At 36.6% G+C, this 23,582-nt stretch overlaps 1 protein-coding gene across 7 annotated transcripts in view; it reads right to left on the bottom strand.

The window, feature by feature from the left end:
* LRRFIP2 (LRR binding FLII interacting protein 2) overlaps positions 1–23,582 on the bottom strand; it is a 107,853-nt gene that overhangs the window by 80,911 nt on the left and 3,360 nt on the right. For all 7 annotated transcript variants that reach the window (XM_059390581.1, XM_059390582.1, XM_059390584.1 and 4 more), the window contains exons 2-3: positions 9,643–9,699; positions 5,686–5,829 (exon numbers count right to left, since the gene is read on the bottom strand). In XM_059390581.1, coding sequence (XP_059246564.1) covers positions 5,686–5,775 — 90 coding nt within the window. In that variant the 5' untranslated portion in view covers positions 5,776–5,829; positions 9,643–9,699. The remainder of the gene's footprint in view (positions 1–5,685; positions 5,830–9,642; positions 9,700–23,582) is intronic.

Genomic DNA, 23,582 nt, shown 5'->3' with positions numbered 1-23,582 from the left:
ATCATTAGTTATACCAAACTATCATGGTTATCGTCCCACAAAACATTAACACTAGACAGTATCTTTTAAACTAAGCCCAATTCTTGTCTTCGTATCCTTCTGTTCAGGCTGCTGATACATAATCAAAGCCTGCAAAAACTTCTGGTTTTCACTGCTAGATGCCTGGGATGGCTGTTACTTCCACAGACAGCAAAATGAAATCCAACAAAGTATCCATCAACAGATAAATGGATAAACAAAATGTAATATATTCATACAGTGGAAAATTATTCAATCTTAAAAAAGGAAAGAAGTTAAGGTAGGGGAGTGAGGAATCAAGTTCTAAAACATGCTACAACATAGATGAATCTTGCAGTCATTACACTAAGAGAAAAAAGCCAGATACAAAAGGAAAAATACTGTGTAATTCTGCTTGTATGGAATATTCAGAATTAGACAAATTCATAGAGACATAAATCAGATTAAAATTCACCCGGATCTGGCAGAGGGGGATAATGGGAGTTCTTACTTAATGGTTACAGAGTTTCTGTCTGGGGTGATGAAAAGAACAGATTTTCATCACTATTTAGAAACAGACAGTGGTGATGGTTGCACAACATTGTAAATGCAATGAATGCCACTGAACCGTAGTCTGAAAACATAATTTAAATGGCAAATTTTGTTATACATACTATAATCACAACTTTTAAAAAATTAATATTGCAAAATACCAAAAATCCATTGATTTGTATATTTCAATGGATAAAATTTATCTCAATAAAGCTATTTTGAAAAATGAACTCTGGGGGTGCCTGGATGGCTCAGTTAAGTGACTCTTGATTTTGGCTCAGGTCATGATATCCAGTTCCATGATACCAGTCTACTTGAGGATTCTCCTTCTCTCCCTCCACTCTGCCCTCTCCCCAACTCTCTCTCTCTCTTTCTCAATAAATAAATAAATATTTTTAAATGAAATCTGAGGGACACCTGGGTGGCTCAGTTGGTTAAGCAGCTGCCTTCGGCTCAGGTCATGATCCCGGCATCCTGGGATCGAGTCCCACATCAGGCTCCTTGCTCCGCAGGGAGCCTGCTTCTCCCTCTGACTCTGCCTTCCACTCTGTCTGCCTGTGCTCACTCTCGCTCTCTCTTTGACAGATAAATAAATAAAATCTTTAAAAAATAAATAAATAAATAAATAAATAAATAAACAAATGAAATCTGAAAACCCTAGCAGCCACAAATGTCAAAAAGCCACAAAAGCTTCCTTTCTTCTTTATTACTAGTAAGTGTATGTACCTACTATGTCTATGTCTATATGAACATTCTGCTCAACAACAAGTCTCTGAACACTCCATTTGCTAAACTCCAATTCCTATAAAAGATGATCAATTTCTATGCTTTTCATTGATCCTTTAGATTTGAGAGAACTGCACATTATGAACATGAATCTCTTTGGGTCCTGAATCATAAGGGAACTCACCAAATTTTAGAGCTACAAGGACTTTCAGATCATAAGGTCCAAAAATAAGCAACATTCTGATAACTTCCATTTGGAGAGATGTACATTCATATACGCGGCTCTAAAACAAGGAAATCATTAATATTCCAGGCTTGTGTGATGCCTTAAAAAGACTGTTCACTACCCCTTCAAAAGGCTTAATTTCTTTTCCTGGTAACAGTCACCATGATATTTGTTAAACTACCTGTAGTAAGGCGGCTTAAACAGCTTCCATGCTACCCTCATCTTTCTCCTTTGGAAAGCTAGATGCCTAAAGGTTCCCAATTTGAAACACTTTGTGCTTTCAGGTAAGTTTCACTTAAAGTCAACTCTCTAATTGCATTTCCCCCAAACCTGTGGAACAATCAAAGCCAAACAAGCAAGAAGGAAAAAAAGGCATGCAGATTGGTCCTCTGACATCCGAGAAGACTTGCTGGTGATCCCTTCTGACACAGCTCCTCTGAACTCTTCCAAGAGCTATGATAGCCCATGCTCCCCCAACAGAGAGCAACATGCCCATTACAGACAGGACAGGGCTTCTAAATCCATCCACATTCCTGACTTCACAGAGCAGTCTTCAAACACCCAAACATCTTTTATAAATGTACACAGGTCATCAAAAATGAAGACTTCTGTAAATGGGTGGTGATAATGGTTGCACAACAATATGAATGCACTTAAGGCCACAGAATCCCACACTTGTAAACATGGGTAAGGTAAGTTTTATGTTATGTATGTTTTACCATACATAACTCAGTTCCGTATTTTAGTACTTTTTTTTTTACGTACTCAGTTCCTTATTTTAGCCTGTAAATTATCCAATTTGCAGAATATATCTATGACTTCTGTTTCTTTTCCTTCTCATTCCCTCTAGTTCCCTGACTGGGGGCCAACTGAGGAGCAAAGAAACCTGAGCAAATAGTAAGCAGGAGGAAAAAGAGGTTATTTTTATTTATGGTATTCCCTGTCTACCTCAAAAAAAAAAAAAAAAAAAAACAATTTGAAGTGAGAAAGACAAACTAAGCTGTTGAGATTTAAAATTAAAGGGGGGATTAAGATATTTGTCCTCTTTAATCACTATGGGGGTTCTATTCTGTTTGGTTTCTTCCTCTTCAGGGATGTTTTTTTGTGAAAGGGATGATCATATGGGAGAAAATAAAGTCTAGGGGTGATGTGCAAATGTCAACCATGTAATGTATGAATGAACAATTGAGAATTGTTATGAAAACTTTCAAGAAAAAAAGAATCACAAGAAATATATGAAGGAATTATTTTAAAACTGCTAACTCTATTTCCTCTAAAGTTTTCAAACTTTAGTTTTGAAACTACTACATCACACAAATAAATAATTTGAACCTTAATAAAAATTGGCCCTTTCATATTGAAGGTTAGGCTGAGCCTTTTGACCAGGTTATGAAGAGCTGGCATATTCATATTCAGAGCTCTGAAAATAAAAATAAAAACTAAAAATACTCTCCTTTTAAATCCTTTTATAATAATTTTTATTATTATACTATAAATTGTGATTTAATAACTGTATTAATCTAAGTTATTTCATAGCAAAATAATAATTTACAGAAAGGAAAACAACCTGTAGGTATAAAAAGCTGACTATCCAGGATAAGATCTCTTCTGTATTTTGTTTCTGTTTTGTTTTTGTTGTTGTTGTTGTGTTGTTGTTTTTTCTTCTCTGCATTTGTTTCATGGTTCCCAAATCTGACTGGCCATGAAGATCCCCCAGGAAGAAAACTGCTTGTGTGTCTGTGTGTCAGTGTGCATGCACAATCGCACATGCGCTTAAATACAGGTTTCTGAGCTCAACTCCCACAGATTCTGATTTAGCAAGTACAAGAAACGCCAGGGACTGTGCACACTGAAAAAGTTCCCTGAGGGAGTCTGGTGATCAACCATGTTTTAGAACACCTATCTTAATAAATATCTTTTTAAATTTCTAGTATCACTTTCAATTCCAACTTATTACTAGGCAACAAAATAGCCCACTGCAAACCTAACACTAGGATAAAGGTTTACATGCTTTGTGTCCTTTAATCATCACAACAGCCATATAGTACATGAAGACAATATTATTCCCATTTTACAAATGAGGAAACTGGAGTCCATAAGAATTACTTAACAAAATTACTCAACAAGAAACTAGTTGAGGCAGGATTCAAAGCCACACTTAAAACTCTCCAAAGCCAGCCTCTTCTGGAAACAGTATGGGACAGTAGAATAAACAATGGTTTTAAGTAGCTGAATTAGAACCCCAGCTCTGATATCTTTTAGACTTTTATCTCTCAGCTTTGTCTGTTTCCTCATCTGTAAATAAGGCTAATAGTAATACATATCCTTCCTAACTCACAAGGTTATTGTGAGAATCAAAACGGGCAAGTGCTTTCAAAGTCATGAATAGTTACCAAAAAACAAACTATTAATGGGGGAGTTGGAGAATACTGAGAAACAGCACAGCAAGCAGTTAAATGCTAAGACCTTGGAGCTAAACTTCACGTGATCGAAACCAAGCTCTGCTATTTTCTGGCTGTGTGACCTTAGGAAAGATGCTTAACTTTTCTGTGCAATGGTTTCTTTGTTAAAATGGAGATAATAAAACCAATCTCGGAATTTTGTGAAGATTAAATGAATTAATGCAGCTTAAATGCGTAGAAGCATTTGTCGCACAGAAAGCACTCAAGTGTTAAATGTTTAGAATACACCCACTTTTGCAAACAAAGCATCATAAATCCAAAAAGAGTTCAAATACTTAGTACAAAAAAGCCGAGAAGGTACCAACATTTTCTATCTTTATAGAAATCTGGGTAAATCCCTCTAATTTGGGAAGTGAACACTTTGAGTAGTTTCACTTTTCAAATAAAACTATGTTTCCAAACATAGGCTTCCAAAATGCTTCATTTGTGCAAATATTTAAGATCCTTGTATCTCATTTTCACTTCATTTTAAAGTATCTTTTAGGGGCCTCTGGGTGACTCAGTGGGTTAAAGCCTCTGCCTTCGGCTCAGGTCATGATCCCAAGGTCCTGGGATAGAGCCCCATGTTGGGCTCTCTGCTCCACAGGGAGCCTGCTTCCTCCTCTCTCTCTCTCCACCTGCCTCTCTACCTACTTGTGATCTCTGCCAAATAAATAAATAAAATCTTTAAAAAAAAAAAAAAAGTATCTTTTACCCTCTTATCTGAAAATATCTCAACTTGATTTTTTAAAAGTGATTTTGTTAAAGTATCATAAGCTTGTCAATAGTTGTTAGACAACTTTTCTTTGCTTCAAACATCCCTCTACAGAATTTGACATCCAATTCAAAAGCTAACTGAGTAGCTTACCAGAGGAAAAATGTAACAATGAGCTAGATCAAAAAAAGACTGTATAATATGTCAAAAAAGGAAATAGCACCAGTCCTAAATGAGCTATTTACTAAGAATAACAAAGAGGAAGTGGTGAGGGACTAATCTTCACAAAAAGAATATAATTTAATAATGCTCTAACCAATTCTTGTACCAGATTAATTTATGGTCAGGTCTGCAGCTGCAGATAGAGTCAGAGTCTGAAACAAAGTTGGCACCTCACTAAGAAATCACAGCTGGGAGTTATCTTAAATTTCCAATATGCAACAGGAAATGTTGCCAATGATTCAACAGGTGACAACCCTCTCCATTTTCTTCCTTCTTCTGAGTTGTCAACAAACCAAAACAAAAATGCTCCAGAAGCTCTGGTGCTAGCTGAAAGTTAAACATAAAAATTCCACTGCAGTATTTCAAAAAACAGCTAAAATAACTGAATCTGGGCAGACACCAAGTAAGGCCTCTTTCTATCAACATTTATACAGTGCCTCCTTGAATATGCTAACCGTATAGCCCATGAGTGTTTCAATAATACAGTTATCATATTTTCTACATTCTAATTACCATAGAAATTTTAATACTAAAGATTCATTATAAATTTCAAAACATTACAGGTACCTCAAAGTGATCCACAAAAAATAAAATGAAAAGTTAATTTTTCAGTAAGAGGAACAGATATCCAAATAACTATATTCTATTCTAATACAGTATTTAGAGGTCAGATTCAACATCTTATTCACAAGTAAGCATTCTAAAATCTGCTCAGTAAATGAAAGCCTATATATACCTCCTCCCCCTAGCACTTTTACGTTTCCAACTGTGCAACTCAATGTTGAGAGGGGGTTTTCCAGACACACCTCTCTGGCAATGTTACTCAAAGCTTCATCTTCTGCAGAAAATCGGTCTTTTATAGGCGTCCTTTTCCTTCCAGAACCAGGAGTCCCCATAATGTCTTCTTAATAGTGTTTTAACTGTGAAATGTGATTTCACCGTGTTTGGCCCTGAAATAAACAGAATAAACAGAAACAGAATTTACTTAGGATGTTTCTCTTTGTACCATTTTATTTATTTGTTTGTTTTTTAAAGACTTTATTTATCTCTTCAACAGAGATCACAAGTAGACAGAGGGGCAGGCAGAGAAAGAAAGGGAAACAGGCTCCCTGCTCAACAGAGAGCCCGATGTGGGGCTCGATCCCAGGACCCTGAGATCATGACATGATCCGAAGGCAGAGGCTTAACCCACTGAGCCACCCACGCGCCCCTCTTTGTACTATTTTAAAGCTCCTTTACATATTCACTTTTAGAAAAATTATATTTGTGTATTTACATATAAATTAGTCAACAAATACATTTTCCTATCAAATTATTCCAACAAATTTTAGAATATTTAAATTTATACTAATCATTAAACCTCCCAATTCTTTCTTTCTCTTTTTTTTTAAGATTTTATTTATTTATTTGACAGAGATCACAAGTAGGCAGACAGGCAGGCAGAGAGAGAGGAGGAAGCAGGCTCTCTGCTGAGCAGAGAGCCCGATGCGAGGCTTGATCCCAGGACCCAGGACCCCGGGATCATGACCCTGAGCCGAAGGCAGAGGCTTTAACCCACTGATCCACCCAGGCGCCCCTCTCCCAATTCTTTCTTATCATGTTATACCCACAGACAGCAATCTATAAGAATGTGTTGTAGGGGCACCTTGGGGTTCGGTCAGTTGAGGACAGAATCTTGATTTCAGCTCAGGATTGTGAGATTGAGCCCGGCCTCAGGCTACAAGCTTGGTGAGGAATCTGCTGGAGATCCCTTCCCTCTGCTTACCCTCCCCACCCCTGCTCCCATGCTCACACGGACACACTATCTATAAAATAAATAAGTCTAAAAAAAAAAAGAATGTGTTATAACATTAGCCTCAGAAAAACTGCAGTCAGCAATAATTCTACTTAACAGTTTAAAATTACTATAGCTATTTCTAAAACTTATTTCCAACACAGAGCAAAAAAGAGTTCAGCAAAGTCATTCATTCTAAAGCTTTGAAACAACATATTCAAGAAATTTTAACACGGAACCTTAAACTTGCAAAGATAAATTGGCTTTTTAGTGTAACTTTATTTTTTTTTAATTTTATTTATTTATTAGACAGAGAGAGATCACAAGTAGGCAGAGAGGCAGGCAGAGAGAGAGGAAGGGAAGCAGGCTCCCCACTGACAGAGAGCCCAATGTGGGACTCGATCCCAGGACCCCGAGATCATGACCTGAGCTGAAGGCAGCGGCTTAACCCACTGAGCCACCCAGGCGCCCTTTAGTGTAACTTTAAAAACAATTCCAATTAAACTATTACCACATAAAATAACAAATGATTAATTATTCTGCAATTAACAATTACCAACACTGTCCATGCAACAATAACTGCGTGCCTGCTACTACCAGGTACTGTGGAAAGTGCCAAAGATACGATGACAAACACAAAACTGATGTAGGCCATCGATTAAGAATGTATCTATGGATCTATTATTGTTGCTGTTATTATGAAATAGACCCGTTTTTACAAAAAAAGGAGGGGGGAGAAAAATTCATCTGCCAGGATTAAATAATAAGGGTAGTAAAGATGATCTGGCCTTCCAAACACATGGTATTTAAAATTAAAGATTCCCATAAGAAAATCCATCCCAGGGGTACCTCGGTGGCTAAGCGGGTTGAGCCTCTGCCTTCGGCTCAGGTCGTGATCTCAGGGTCCAGGGATCAAGCCCCGCATCGGGCTCTCTGCTCAGCGGGGAGCCTGCTTCCTCTCTCTGTGCCTGCCTCTCTGCCTATTTGTGATCTCTGTCTGTCAAATAAACAAATAAATAAAAATCTTTAAAAAAAAAAAAAAAAGTTTTAAAAAAAAGAAAATCCATATATGTTCATATATGAAGAATTTCATATTCAATAACATCTTATATTTCTGCATAGCACTTCACAGTTTCAATTACAAATTCCTGAGAAGTACAGTTCATTTAGCAAAATACCCATTAATTTAAAACTTTTTTTTCCTAGCTTTAACAAAATAAACGTGAGTCACAAAGGAATTCTCAAGTTAAGTTCTTCCCAGTAGAATGAACTATATCAAAACTCCAAGTGACTTTAATGTGTTGGAATTTATTTATTCCAGGCAAAATAAAACAGAAGCACTTCATCAATTCACTCTTCCAAAAAAAGTCTTCAACGAAAATTCAGGCCATTCCCCTCTTATCTGACACCACTTCTTATTCCCACATAGCTAGCATGCTATGTTTGTCAATCAGAATGAAGACTGATGATAGTTCCTCACTCTGCCATAGAAAATCTATCTGGATATGATAAGAAAGGACTCCTTCAAATGGAAATGAAGAGAAGGAATGTTATGTCTGAAAGCAGCAGCTGAGAAGTCCCAGCCACAAATCAGGACAATTTCTGAAAAGCTCAGTGTTGTTTTTTCAGAAGTCTTCCCTCATCCTCACCCTCAGCACCATTTTAAAGATCATACACTTAATAGTAACAATGTACAATCTAAGTATTAGTCACCTACTGAGAAAAAAAGCAGCATGCAGTACTTTTCAAAGTGACAATTTAACTGATGCACAGTAATATCACCCAATATTCATCCTTCAGCCAGCCTTCCAAGGACACATTCAAAGATATTCCACAGAAATAGGAAACAAAAAAAGGTATTTTCTAATGTCAGGAACATAAGAATAATTATAGAAGAAGAAGTAAAGATTTTATCAAAAGTTTAAGAGTGGTTTCGTTAGGAGGAAAGGATTATGGCTGCACTTTTAACATTCCAATAACACTGGGGAAAGAGAGATGCATAAACCAGATCCAAGGCTCAAAGAATAAAGTGGCCCCAAAATGAATCACACCCAAATTAGGCGGCTGAGACACTATCTGAAGCCACTGCTGGTGACCCTCTTTCTAATGGATTTCTGTCTCCTCTTTTTCCATAATCCATTTCCATCTTCCTCAAGGAACACTGCCTTAAACCCCAGATCTGCCAGGATACTTCTAGTACACAGACTTACAAAGAATTATCTTTTCTTAAAAATGCCTCAAAACAAAACTGTTTTGGGGCTCCTGGGTGGCTCAGTCAGTACCTGCCTTCGGTTTGGGTTGTGATCTCAGTGTCCCAGGATGGAGCCCCACATGGGGCTCTCTGCTCAGCAGAGAATCTACTTCTCCTTCTCTCTCTGACTCTCCTCCCTGCTTGTTCTCTCTCTCTCAAAAACAACAAAACTGTTTCAACAGGCTCCAGGCTAGCCAGTCCTGAGAGAAAGATGACAGGAAAAGAGACAGAGGCACAGGATAAGCAGGAAATGGGGAAAACTTCTGTCTTCCTTGTCCTTCTTGTCCTATCTACAGAGAATATCAAGAGGTTTACATGAGTCATTGGCCAGGTCCCATCACCTTTCTCAGGAGCACACGAGCCAAATCAACAATTACCTATGTCAAAAAACAATCTAATGTTTTTGAAAGAATTACATGATTTGTACTCTGTAGGCAGACATCCTTACTAATATTAGAAAAAGTAAAAGGTTTTTGGCTCCTATGCAGTCTATCTTCAAAATGACAAAAATAAGGCTATAGACTCAAAAGTTGATCTGAAACAGATTATTTCCAGTTTCTGATCCTAAAGGACTTTCAGTGAGTTGCTATCACAAGGAGGATTCCTCATGAATACTTTTCTTCAGGAGCTGGGTTCATCTCTTAGAGCTTTTCCTTGGTGATATTGGCCAAACTAAGAGCTAAAACTTTACATCCACTGACAAAAACAAAACTGCCCACATTTTGTCAGGCCCATTACCTGAACGATGTCAAGATGATTTTCTCCAGAAGATTTTGTCAATAAGGATCTGTCTACCTAAGGGAAAGAAGGGAAGTAGCTTGAAGGATGTTGTGAAACAGAAACCTTCCACAATAGATATACCAACAAGGCTTTCTTTTCTCCAATTAGTTTCTCACTTAATATATTTCTGAAAAATAGGCATTTTGCCACATTAAGTGGCACTTCAATCATGATATTGTTCACTTTTGTGAAAATAGAATGGGTAAGTAGCATCAGTAAGTCACATTCTAAATATAGCACACTTGCAAAGTTCTGTCTGGATCCCAATAATTGCAGTTCTCTATATCTGAGTATTTCATCATAGGGAACTCAAAATATTGGTATAAGCCTCTGCATCAGTCATCACTACAGTTAACATTAGTCTACACAATAAAACATTTGGTCTTTATTCATCAGCAAATCGCACTATCTGGAATGGCACTTGAACTAAAGACCAAGTGGGACTGCAGCTGTTCCCACTGGACCAAAGTTAAAGTGAGAGGATCTGAGTTCAACTGCTGCATTGCCATTTCCCCTACCTGAGGCTTGGTTTCTTCACTTACAGAGCAGACACAATTGTCCAACATGGTTAATAGGAGCTCAAGTGAGTTCAGGTACTTAGAAAGCATTCCATAAATGTTTGAAGTGTCTTGAATTAACTACCTCTTTTACATATTCAGTTTATGAAGTAGACAAAAGGGCAATCGTGGCTTTCTTTAAATTCTTGCACTTTTAACTAAACAAAAACATCCTCAAGTTACTTCCTGCAGTATGCATTATGTGATATCATTAGCAATGCTAACAATATTTGCAGAAGCATGGAAAAATCTAGAAAAAAAATAAAAATACCTTTAACTATAATCGTCACACTATGTAGCACATTTATATAATAAAAAATTAAAAAGAAATTTTTAAGGTACTTTCTGGCATTCAAAGTCCATTTTTGAAATTCCAAATGAACACACAAGTTTTAGAAGTGTGGCCTTATAATGGGAGTTAGTTCTCTCATGAGAACACAACTGACTTAGAAGAGAGAAATCATTAAAGATCTGTGCATATCTTTTTATCATTGATTCTTTTTTTTTTTCCTCGACAGACAGATAGCACAAGCAAGCAGAGGGAGCAGCAAGCTGAGGAGAACCAGATTCCCCAATGTGCAAGGAGCCTGACGTAGGATTAGATGCCAGAATCCTGGGATCATGACCTGAGCCGAGGCAGACACTTAACCAACTGAGCTACCCAGGCACCCCAAACGCAGTAAAATATTAACAGTGGACTCCAAGTAGTAAGTACATGAATGTTTATAGTAGAACTCTTTTCAACTTCTCTATAAGTTGCAAAATGTGTATAATAAAGTGTTGGGAAAAAATAACTAGTTGAGAAAGGCAGATGAATAAGTGAACGAAAGGCATGGGAACTGGTAATTTCAATTTAAAAAAGTCTTGATTTGAGGGGCGGTTGGGTGGCTCAGTGGGTTAAGCCTCTGCCTTCAGCTCAGGTCATGATCTCAGGGTCGGGGATTGAGTCCTGTATCTGGCTCTCTGCTCAGCAGGGAGCCTGCTTCCCCCACCTCTCTCTCTCTGCTTGCCTCTGCCTACTTGTGATCTCTCTCTGTCAAATAAATAAATAAAATCTTTAAAATATATATATATATATTGATTTGAAACCAGAAAGGAAGTAGGGGTAATCACAGTATAGAAGAATACCAATAGTTATGTAGACATTAGAAAGACTATGGGCAAAGGAGAGAATGCTTCAATTGCTGACTAGAAGAGAAAAAAATGAAGGGGGAAGGACAGGGGCAAGAGCAAAGCGGTAGCAGAGGGAAGGAGAGAGGGCAGGCCTGCAGGAGGAAAGACTGAACACTTAAAGACATCAATTCCTGCAAATAGCTAAATGAGGACATTATGCAAAATGAATAAATCATTAATAGAACCTACAGAAAGAATAAAAGGCACATCTAGAAATTAAGGCAAAGTACAAAATGAAAATATGTGTATATGAGGCAAAACTGGAAGACCTGGTGGAACATGAAAGGTAGATACTAAACACAAATTATATCTCAGTAGAATATGAGAACCTCATATTAAATTCATATTTTACAAAACAAATTAAACTCAAATTCTAATGGTTAAATTAAACTCGTATTTTTACAAAATAAAACGCCTATAAAGGGTCAGTGAGAAACTGTATAATCCCTTCTCCAACTTCCACATTCGGTAGTCCTAAGAATCACAAAAAGTTTCTTTTAAAGTCTCATATTTTGAATGCATATTATTCTCATACACTCAAAACAACTGATAATTTTTCCATTTCCTCCTTTCATAAAATGATATGCCAGTGGTTGCACTTACTTCCTTGCTAACTATGTTTAAATAAATGAACGCTAATGGGCGTGTGTTCCACATGATTAACAATACTATTTTCCTCAACGGTGCAGAACCCAAATTAGGAAGATGTGCTCTTACCCAACAACTTCATTCTCAGTATGCCCTGAGAAGTAAACCATTTTCTAGTACTATTCAAATTCCCTCCTTTCCCTATGCTTTTTAAAAACATCTCAGTTTCTACTCAAAAACAAAGAGAGAAAGAAAGAAAGAACAAAAGAACCTCAAAAATGAGTGTATGGACATACATTCAAAGGATGAAAGGAAGGGAGAGAGAAAATTACATATGCTAAGGACAGGTCAGACTTAAAAGTGTGCAATAGAGCAAACAACAGGAAAAGAACAGAGGTACCAAGGAGAACAACAGAAGCTCAGGCAGCAAAGAACAAAGATAAAATCAAAGACAAGGTAGAAATAAGGAAGCATCCAATAAAGTTGCGATTTTTTTAAATGTAATTACTATGAAGGTTCTAAAATTAGAAAACTGTTATAAAATAAAATACATATTTTTAAATTTTCTCTTTCCAATAAATATGTACTTTGAATTTGCAAAGCACTACGTACATAATAATCATTGCCTTATGAGTGGACAAAAGAGTAAATGGGAAAACTAAAATGGCAAAGAAAAGGGGAAAAGTAGTTACACTATTTCTACATATACTTTCTGAATGGTGATCTCTGAAGCACGAAAGCTTTTATTGTGAGGGAGTCAATTTACCTATTTTTTCTTTTGTTGTTTCATTTGATGTCATTTTGTTTTAAAGATTTATTTGCTTATTCTTTAAAAAGAAAAAGAGAAAGAGGGCAGAAGTGGGAGGGACAGAGGGAGACGCAGAATGAATTCCAAGCAGATTCCACGCCTGAGCACAGAGCCCAACACAGGGCTCAATCCCACAACCTTGAGATCAGAGCTAAGTGGAAACCGAGAGTCCAATACAACTAACTATGCCACCTAGGCACTCCCATTTGATGTAATTTCTAAGAAAGCATCGCCTACCCCAAAACCTCAAGAATTTATTATGCTTTCTTCTTAGAATTTTACAATTTTAGCTCTTACTATCAAGTCTGTAATCCAGTTTGAGTTAATTTTTATATATGGTATGAGGCAGAGTACCAACATCATTCTTTTGTCAGTGGATATCCACTTGCTCCAGTACCATTTGTTGAAAAGACTATTCTTTCCACAACTAAATGACCTTGGCAGCCTAGTCAAAAACCAATCAACCATAAAAATAAGGGTTTATTCTATTCCATTGACCTCAATTCTATTCCACTGATCTATCTATATAACTCTATAAATAGATACAGAAATCCTTCTGTCAGTATCACCCTGTCTTGATTACTACTCTAACTTTGCAGCAAGTTTTAAAATTGGGGAGAGTGTGTCTTTCAACTTCGTTCTTTTTAAGATTTTACTGGCTTTTCTAAGTCCTTTATACTTCCATATAAATTTTAGGATTGGCATGTCAATTAAAAAAAAGAGGCAGCTGGAATTTTGATAGAGATTACACTGAATCTATAGATAATTTTCGATAATACAGCCATCTTAACAATATTGATTCCAATTCATTAACATAGGATGTCTTTCCATTTATTCAGATCTTTAAATTCATTCCACTATGTTTTGTGGCTTTCAATGAATTCTTACACTTCTTTTAGTAAATTTTTTCCTGGGTCAAGTGGATATAAAAGTTTCTATAGGGAAGCCTGGGTAGCTCACTCGGTTAAGCATCTGCCTTCTGCTCAGGTCATGATCCCAGGTCCTCAGGTCCTGGAATTGAGTTCCTCTTCTCCCTCTGCCTGCCACTCCCCCTGCTTTTGCGCACTTGTGCTCTCTCTCTCTGACAAATAAATAAAATCTTAAAAAAAAAAAAAAAGTGTAAAATGCTATGGAAATGTACTGTTAATTATCACCAACACCAAAAAACAAAACATCTAAAATCACAGTAAGCAAAAGAGAAGGCAGTAAAGTAAAATTCAGAAGCAAATCCCATGGTTAAGATTAATCTTAGTTGAGCCATGGGTGGGCATGGGAATTGCATATTTTCAAACACAAATATAATCCAATACCACACCTATATACTTAGTGGGAAGGCATTTTTCACTATTTCCAATTTACTAGGTATGTAGCAACAATAAACGGAACTGGAAGTCCTTTTACTGAATTATACAAGGGTGTGTTTTCCACCTGGGGTATACAGAATTATTACTGAAACACTTCTTCCACTGAAAGAAATGAAAAATCAAAACTAACATGATAGAAGCAAGTAACTAACCTCTGTTACTAACAATAAAATAGATGGAACCAGAATTAAGTGCCAAAGGAAAAAATAAATTAGCCTTAAACATTAGGCTCTCCTTCTGATTAAAATGAACTCTACTGGCAATATTTATATTAACTATATTCTAATAACAAAAATAAAATAGAATATAATGCAACAAGAGGGAAAATTATATTAATAAATATTATCATTTTAGCTTTTTGTTAGTCTATAGTAAAACCAAAGATAAAACTTTAAATGACCCAAATTGACAACAACAGCTTTAAGTCAAGGCCAGTCAACATGATATAATAAATTGTGGCAGGAAAAAAGTCATAGGAAGGAAACAAAGACAAGGACACATTTGATATGCCTATAATGTACAAAAAGATAACAAAATGCCATGTAAAGTATGACTGCAAATATGTAAAACTTCATAGATACAAATAAAGAACAAAGACAATCTGTATAAAAAGAATTTTCCTTTTTCTTAAGCTTTATATATTATTGATAATCACTTTATCAAAAAAATTATTTAAGCTAAAATCTACAATTATGGGTTACTTCATAGTATGAAAACACAAACTTAACAAGAAAAACCAACTTTGAAACAATATTAACGAACTGACAAAGGGGAAAGATTCATTTAGTCTGTCAGGGCAATTGCAAAGTAGGACTACAAAAATTCATATTGGTCATCTCTGGTAAAACTATAATTTCCTAACAGATTTCATAGTGACCATCACTTTTACAGTCATAATGACATTTTAAGTAAGTGAAAAACATATTGCTAATTTTAAATAGAATGAGCACCCCTGGATTAACTTTTAAAATTAAAAATCTAACTTGAATCAACAGGCAGGTCAAAATTAAAACAAAGAAGCAAGCATTAACATCCTCTAAATTCCTGGGGGAAAACAACAATTTTTAAGTCTATAGCTTTTTATAATCAAGGCGAAATCCTTTCAAATTATCAGCTTTCCTTGAAGACCTCTATTCTATGAATCCTTCCACTCACTGGAAAATAAAATAGTGCCATGAGATACTTTTATAGCATAAAGGGAGAGGCCAACATTTCCCCTCTCTTGAGCCATGTTAGCCAGGTAAGACAGCTTACACCTGTCTTAGAAAGGGCAAAGTAATACTCTGAAATGGTAGGCAAGATACCAGTCAGGCCCATAAAAGGAAGTCAACAAGATATAATGCAATGCAAGTACAATGTTCACAAGGGAATAGTTCGAGAGGAGCAACTAACAGCACAGCTCTGAGAGTAGCTAATCCAAGTGCCAACCAATCTAAAGCTACATGCAATGGGCTCCACTTTAGACACATGACTTCTGCTCATAAAAGACCTAACATCAATATTTAGGTGGCTCCTTTTTGTACAAATAAAGACAAACTGACCATCCTTCCTCCCAAACCTGCTCATCCACCACAGCCTACTGCACGCACGCACGCACTTGCACGCGCACACACACACACACACACACACACACATAGGCACACAGAGAACAATATCAGTAATTACTTTCCAGAAGTTAAAGACTTAAGTTTCTCCAGACTCAAAGGGCCCACAGAATGCTCAACATAAGTCCTGAGTCCACACCGAAGTATTTCATAGTGAATTACCACAGTGAATTTCAAACACTGAAGACAAAGATGACTTTACACACTTCCATGGGTGAGAAAATAAGGTTACATAGAAAGAATTAACAAATAGAATGGTTTTAAACTTTTAAAAGTAATTCTCGTAATGAGGCACCTGGGTGGCTCAGTCAGCTGAGTGACCAACTCTTGAGTTCGGCTTAAGGTTATGATCTCAGGGTGGTGGGCTGGAGTCCCACATAGGGCACCCCATTCAGCACAGCGTCTGCTTGAGATACTCTCTCTCTCTCTTTCCCTCTCCCTCTGCCCCTTCTCCCATCCTGTTCTTTCTCTCTCAAACAAATAAAATCTTTTTTTAAAAAGGTAATTCTGGAAAAAGGACAATCACTGTATAGTTGCCTTCAAACTTCTAAAGGAAAACTAAAGACGATCTATAAACAGCCTATGCCCAGTCAAAACATTCTATTTCTCATACTTGATGATTAAAGCATTTTTAGACATTTGAGGCCTCAAAAATTTACCTTTTATGCCCTTTGTCAATAAGCTACTAGAGGATAAGCTACTAGAGGATATGCTTCATATGCCTCCTTTTATCCGAAATAAAAAAAAAATCAAAGTAGTTTGTTGCAGAGTCATCCAGGGACACAGGCTCCTTTCATCTGGTGACTACTCCTTTACCACAGAGATGTGAGACATACCCCTGAACTGTGTTAAACCACTGAAACTTGAGGGTAGTTTGTTGAAGTAGGTAAGTCTATCCTAACTAATAAATGCAAAAAGGTGGAAGAACTATTCCACTTTTCAAAATTGAACCACATATTGATTAGAAATACATGTACGGAGAGTGAAACAGCACAGTTGGGCAAGGAATGGTCCCAAGAGAGTGATTAACATGTAAAATGGCATTGATTGCCTGAAGAGGAAGAGGTACATTAAAGAGTATGTGTAGGAACTTCTAGGATAATTGTAGTGTTCATTTCTTGACCTAGGAAGTGAGACATAGATGCTCATTTTATTGTTCTTCAAACTGTATTTTTGTTTATATGTTTCACAAATAAACTAAATAAATTAGACAAATAGGATGAAGGACTTAAAAAAAATGTTGGGAGCATTTGGTTTCAAAAAATAAGGTGAAGAGAAAACTAAGCAAAGAACGGAAACCCCCTAGCAGCCCCCCTGGAAAAACTGAGTTAAACAAGAAAGAAAATAATCATGGCACAATACCTGGCTGAGCAGTAAATAATATTTATTTAGTTATAATGAAAATACCAACTATTGATTTAAAATTGCAAAACTAGAATGTTGCAGAGAGGAGAAGGGGGAATAATGAAGAAACAGAAAATTAACAATAAAAACCCTGAATAATACATAGTTAACTGCACATACATGTTTTTCAAAGAGAAACAGGCTTATAAAGTATGTGCTATTTTGTAAGATAAACTTCTTTTAACTGCACATATATTTTTTTTAAGAAAAAATAGGTTTATAAAGTATGTGCTATTTTGTAATCAGCTATGGAAGACAGACTCTAAGGTTTCGTTATCCGCACCCCCTCTGTTCCTACCTTTGTGTAAACACCTCCCAAAGAATGTGGCCAGGACTTGTGACTTGCTTCTAACCAACAGAATATGACAAAGGTTATGAGATGTCATTCCCATGATTATGTTACGTTATATAAGACTAGCCAGCCAGCAAACTTGCTCTAGACTCTCCTTAATGATTTGACCAAAGGGCCATATCAGGAAATACCACAAGGCCAAGAAATTCAGGTTGCCTCCAAGAGCTGAGAGCAGCCTTTAGGAATTTGAAGACAGTCTTTACATAACCTTTAGTTATCGTAAAGCAACATTCAGTGAGCAAGAAGCTTTAGTCCTAAAACCACAAATAAACTAATGTTGTCAAAAATCTCAGTGAGCAGGGAGATGGATTTTTATCATATAAGTCTCCAAAAGAGAATTCCACCCAGCTATACACACCTTGATTACAGCCTCATGAGACCCGATGCAGAGGACCCAGCTCAGCCATACTCTGACTCCTGCCCCACAGAAATTGCAGGAAAATAAATGTGTTATTTTAAATGTGTGTTATTTAAACTCTAAATTTGTGTAACCTGTTACACAACACAGAAGACAAATGCAACAGTTTTTAAAAGTTTGTATAAAAAAAGTTTTGGATGAATAAATTCAGCAAAGGTACAGGGATAAAAAAATCAACACACATACACACACACCAGCTGCATTTCTATATACTAACTATGAATAACCCAAAAAGGAAATTAAGAAAACAATTCCATGTATAAGGATCAAAAATAAAATACTTAGGAAAAAACTAAGGAAACTACAAAACATTGCTGAAGGAATTAAAGGAGATATAAATAAACGGAGAGTCACCCCCTGTTCAAGGATTGGAAGACTTAACACTGTTAAAATGTCAATACTACCCAAAGCCATTTACAGATTCAATACACTCTCTATCAAATCCCAATGACATTTTTTTGTAGAAAGAGAAATACCTATTTGTAAACCTATTCTATTTGTAGAAATAGAAAAACCCTTCCCTAAAATAAAATCCATATGGAATCTCAAGGGATCATGAACAGCCAAAACGATCTTGAAAAAGAAGAACAAGTTGGAGGACTCACACTTCCTGATTTCAAATCTGAACCAGAAAGCTAGTTACTCTAACCAAAACAGTGCCTTACTGGCATACACCACAAACAAAAATAACTCTCAGGGTAGATCAAAGAAATACATGTAAGCTAAAACTACAAAACTTTTTGAAGAAAACACACACAAAAAGCTTTATGACTTTGGATTTCTTGAATATAATGCCAAAGCCCAGACAACAATAACAACAAGAAAAGTAGATAAATTGGACTTCATCAAAATAAAAACTTTGTGCATCAAAGGACCATATCAAGAGAAAAAAAAGTGACCCACAGGATGGGAGAAAATATTTACAAATTATACATCTAATAAGGGATTAATCTCTGCAATAGATAGAGAACCCCTAAAAACTCAATAACAACAATAAAAAATAACCCAGTTCAAATATAGACAAAGGACTTGAACAGTTTTCTCCAAAGACATATAAATGGCCAATGAGCACATGAAAAGATGCTCCACATCACTAGTTATTAGGGAAATACACATCAAAACCACAATGAGACACCACCCCACACTCATTAGAATGCCTACTACGTTAAAAAGAATAACAAGTGTGTCAAAGATGCAGAGAAACTGGAACCCCTGTACACTGCCAGTAAGACTGTAAAATACTCAGCCACTATGGAAAATGCGTATGGCAATTCCTCAAAAAATTAAACACAGAATTACTATATAATCTAACAATTCTACTTAAGGGTATATGCCCAAAAGAAACAAAAGCAGGGACTCAAAACAAATATTTATACACTTGTGTTCACAGGTAGCAGCATTATTCACAATTTGGTAAAAGCTAATCCAGTGTCCATCAACAGACAAAGGGATAAACAGAACATGAAATATACATATAATGGAATATTATTCAGCCTTTAAAAAGGACTTAAATTCTCATGCATGTGGGCACCTGGGTGGCTCAGTCAGTTAGCTGTCTACCTTCAGCTCTGGTGATGATCCTGGCATCCTGGGAAGGGTCCGCATCGGGCTCCCTGCTCAGCAGGGATTCTGCTTCTTCCTTTCCCTCTGCCCCTCCTCCATATATATATATTTTCTCATGCATGCTACAACTTGAATAAGCCTTGAGGACACTGTGTTCAGTGAAATAAGCCAGGCACAAAACAGAAATATATGATTCTACTTATATGAAGTACTTAGAGTAATCAAATTCACTGAGACCGAAAGTAGAGTGGTGGCTGCCAGGCACTGTGGGGAACTAGGAGTTATTTTTTTAATGGGCACAGAGTTTCAGTTTGAGATGATGAGAAAGTTCTGGAGATGGATGATGGTGAAGGTTGTGCAACAGTGTGAATGTATTTAACACCACTGAATTGTAGGGATGCCTGGGTGGCTCAGTCACTAGAATCTGCCTTCGGTTCAGGTCATGATCCCAGGGTCCTGGGATCAAGCCTCATGTTGGGGACCCCTGCTCAGCAGGAAGTCTGCTTCTCCCTCTCCCATACCTCCTGCCTGTGTTCCCACTCTGTGTCTCTGTCACATGAATAAATAAATTTTTTTTTAAAGTGAATTGTACACTTAAAGATAATTAAAATGGTAAACTTCATACTATTTATATTCTAACACAATTTTTTTAAAAACCCCACTTGAATGGGTAACAAAGGGTGAATTGGGTACGACAGGCAACGATTGTCTAATTTCTTTGACTAACCACTTAGATATGGCAATATACATGGCAGGGAAAAAGATAGCTATCTAAAACTGAATTTTTTTTTTCTATCTTTAATCCTATAATCCTTGGGTCACTTTACTGAAATCCTTTTTTTTTTTTTAATAGCAACATGTATGCTTACTAATTGTATTGTTTATTGTTATAAATTACTTAAACCATTTAACAGGGAAATAAATATTTTAACATCTTAATCATCTGCATACAGTATATGCTATTTTACTTAGAAAACAGACAGCCAAAAGAGTGCTGCTGGCTCTTAAAATGTTTCAATTTAGGAAAGTGGGGGATATAGAAAGAATAGCAAAGTGATCAAAACAAGTAACTTTAAAATTAGTTTCCTAAAACAGTAAAGCTACATTATACCAAAACTGGCTTTAAAAAAAAAAAAAAACTAGCTAAGATTTTGGTGTTCAGGAAGCCTGGGTGGCTCAGTCCATTGAGCATCTGCCTTGGGCTCAGGTCATGATCCCAGAGTGCTGGGATCCAGTGCCACAGGGAACCCACTTCTCCCTCTGCCTCTGCCTCTCTCTCTCTCTCTGTCTGTCTCTCATGAATAGATACATAATATCTTAAAAATAAAAAAAAGATTTTGGTGTTCATAATGAAAAACCAACTAGCACATACAAGGTTCAAAGTGAAAACAATGAAAAAGATGAACTACAATTTTTTAAGAAGAGTTTTAATAGTTCACGTTTCTGAACAAATACGACCCAATACACATTTGTACTTCAACACTTTTCCCAACCTCTTTTCCACTCTCTGCTCTGCACTATCTTCACCTTTTTTTTTCTTGGTAGAGGAAGGCTGAGACCTGAAGCAGGGAGGTGATAACAGGAATAAACCAGATAATAGGAATGGGGGGGGATAAAAATACTCCAGTTTACATTTTCTGCTCACACTCAATACAGTACTAAATACATCGTTGTTATCAAATGCAAAGAATCCAAATAACTGAGGGCAAGGAAAAATTAAATTTCTTGACGTTACAACCTAATGTAAAGCAAGAGAAAGGAAACTATCTGCAGGCTTTGCATCTGTAAATTAAGTTTGCCCTGAGTGCAGAATTCTTCAAACAACCTTGACTGTAATTACAAGGCTGCAGTTTATTTTTTTTTTTTAAGATTTTATTTATTTAACAGAGAGAGATGACAAGTATGCACAGAGAGAGAGAGAGAAAGACAGAGAGAGAGAGGAGGAAGCAGGCTCCTGCCGAGCAGAGAGCCCGATGTGGGACTCGATCCCAGAACTCTGAGATCATGACCTGAGCAGAAGGCAGAGGCTTAACCCACTGAGCCACCCAGGCGCCCAAGGCTGCAGTTTAATATGGTGACAGGAACCTTGAATAAATGGGTGGATTTCTAAAGCCCTTTGAACAGTTTTCTAGCCTAACTAGTGAAATCAGTTAAAGAACTTTTAAACTCAAGTGCCTCATTCACTAAGTATATAAAAAACACCAAGGTTTTGAGAAATCATGAGAAAGCACATGATACACAGAGGCAGCTGCCCTGGGAGATAGCATCTGGTAACAGCCTAGAGTTATTTTTAAAGAGATAACTTCATGATAATGTACAGACTGTAGCAGTCCTATGGGAAGAAGAGAGCGAGAATTTGGGAAGAAGCTAAGTTCTCTGTACAAACTCAAAATAATCCTATAAAACAGCCCATCATTCCCAGTGTCCTTTTGATCCAAAGACATGTACAAGTCTCTGAACTGGACAAGTTCAACTAGGGCCATGGCCTTCCTATGCCAGTTCAGTAATGGTTTTTCCTTGCTGTAAAACATTTGACTAATCACTCTTAGGCCCAGAACATAACATCAATACTGGTACAATCCTGTGCTCCTCCTTCTGCACATTCTTCTGAAATACTTTTCTCATTAGTTTTCCTTAATCATTCTCTTTTCTTAAAAAAGAAAGACAAAAAGAAAAAAAAAATGATCCTAGGATATGCACACTAAGCAGATTTTCACCCCAAAACTTAGCCTTAATCTTCTGGAGGCAAATGTCCTTTATAAGCTCACTCTTCTATGGTTGCCGCTTTTCCTAAACCGCAGGCCTTCCTGACTGGCAGTAGGGCCAGGGCAGATTACAGTTATGTGGTAGGTTCTGTTGGACAAGCTCTGACAAGGCCTCAAAATAGACCCTGGGCACCAGCCAGAGACTCTGCCACTCACAAGTTCCAACTTCATCATCACACATTAGCCCCTCAGTACTTTTTATTTTTCTCTAGAATCTCTCATTTTCAAAGGTAAAATGTTCCTGAACCCCCTCCTCCTGGTCATGAGAGCGCTGTATAATACAGAAATTAAACTTTTAAACTCTTAATTTGCTCACAAATACTTTGCAGAATAAAAACTGAAGCTGTACCTACCCCCTGTCTTGGGAAATTAATCCATCCATAGCACTCTGGGTTGCAAAAGGTGTTTTGAATCTCAAACTCTACAGAGGTTTCTTTTATTATGAATAGACTAGTATGTGGAAGGTAAAGGAAGGCAGAAGGTGGACTATTTTCTGTGACTAATAATATAGTAGCAGACTTCATCAGGGCAAGATGTTAAACTACATACAATATTTTTAATTGATATTGGTCATAAAATCCTAAAACAATCAACCGACTACAAAAGTATTCATTTAACTATTACCCAATATAAGTGAAGTAATTTGTGTATAACACTAGTCTTCAAGCAACAGTATTTTCACCCTTACCAGTATAAACAAAATTAACCACCCGTCACTCTAAAATGTTTAAGATCGCCTCATAAACTGCATTTTAATCTTTTTTTTTTAAGTGGAGAAGATAGAATACAAAGTAAGAGAGTAAGAGTTCCTTTCTCCTACAAGGTTAAGAAAGAAGTTAACTTCTATTATAAAATAAATCCAATGTAAGGTTGAAACAAATTTATAAACCTTCACAACTTAAGGTCCAACTTTGCAATCACTCTTTCAGAAATATATTCTATACACATACTTATGGACTAGTGCAAAGATTTATATACTAATTGTTCACTATAGCAACATTTGTAGAAAACTAAAAACAACCTAAATGTCTCTTAATAGGGAATGGAAAAATAAATCATGGAAAATGAATAAATTATGGTTCATCTAAACTAGGCAAGACATCCGGTCTTTTTTAAAAATCAGATGGACACGTGCTAAAACAGAAAAATCTCTAAGATATATCAAGGATAAGAATGCAAGACAGAAGAAAGTTCTCCTAAATACAGGAGATTACATATGCAATAGAAATTTAGAGAACATACAGGAAACTATTCAAAGTGGTTGCTTGGATTAGGGAGTGGGGGAGTGAGAGAAGGCTAGAA

Source organism: Mustela nigripes, chromosome 2 (genome assembly GCF_022355385.1).
Source record: "Mustela nigripes isolate SB6536 chromosome 2, MUSNIG.SB6536, whole genome shotgun sequence".
Classification (NCBI taxonomy): domain Eukaryota; kingdom Metazoa; phylum Chordata; class Mammalia; order Carnivora; family Mustelidae; genus Mustela; species Mustela nigripes.
The sequence above is the reverse complement of the archived record's forward strand: the minus strand, read 5'-3'. Positions and strand labels throughout refer to the sequence as shown.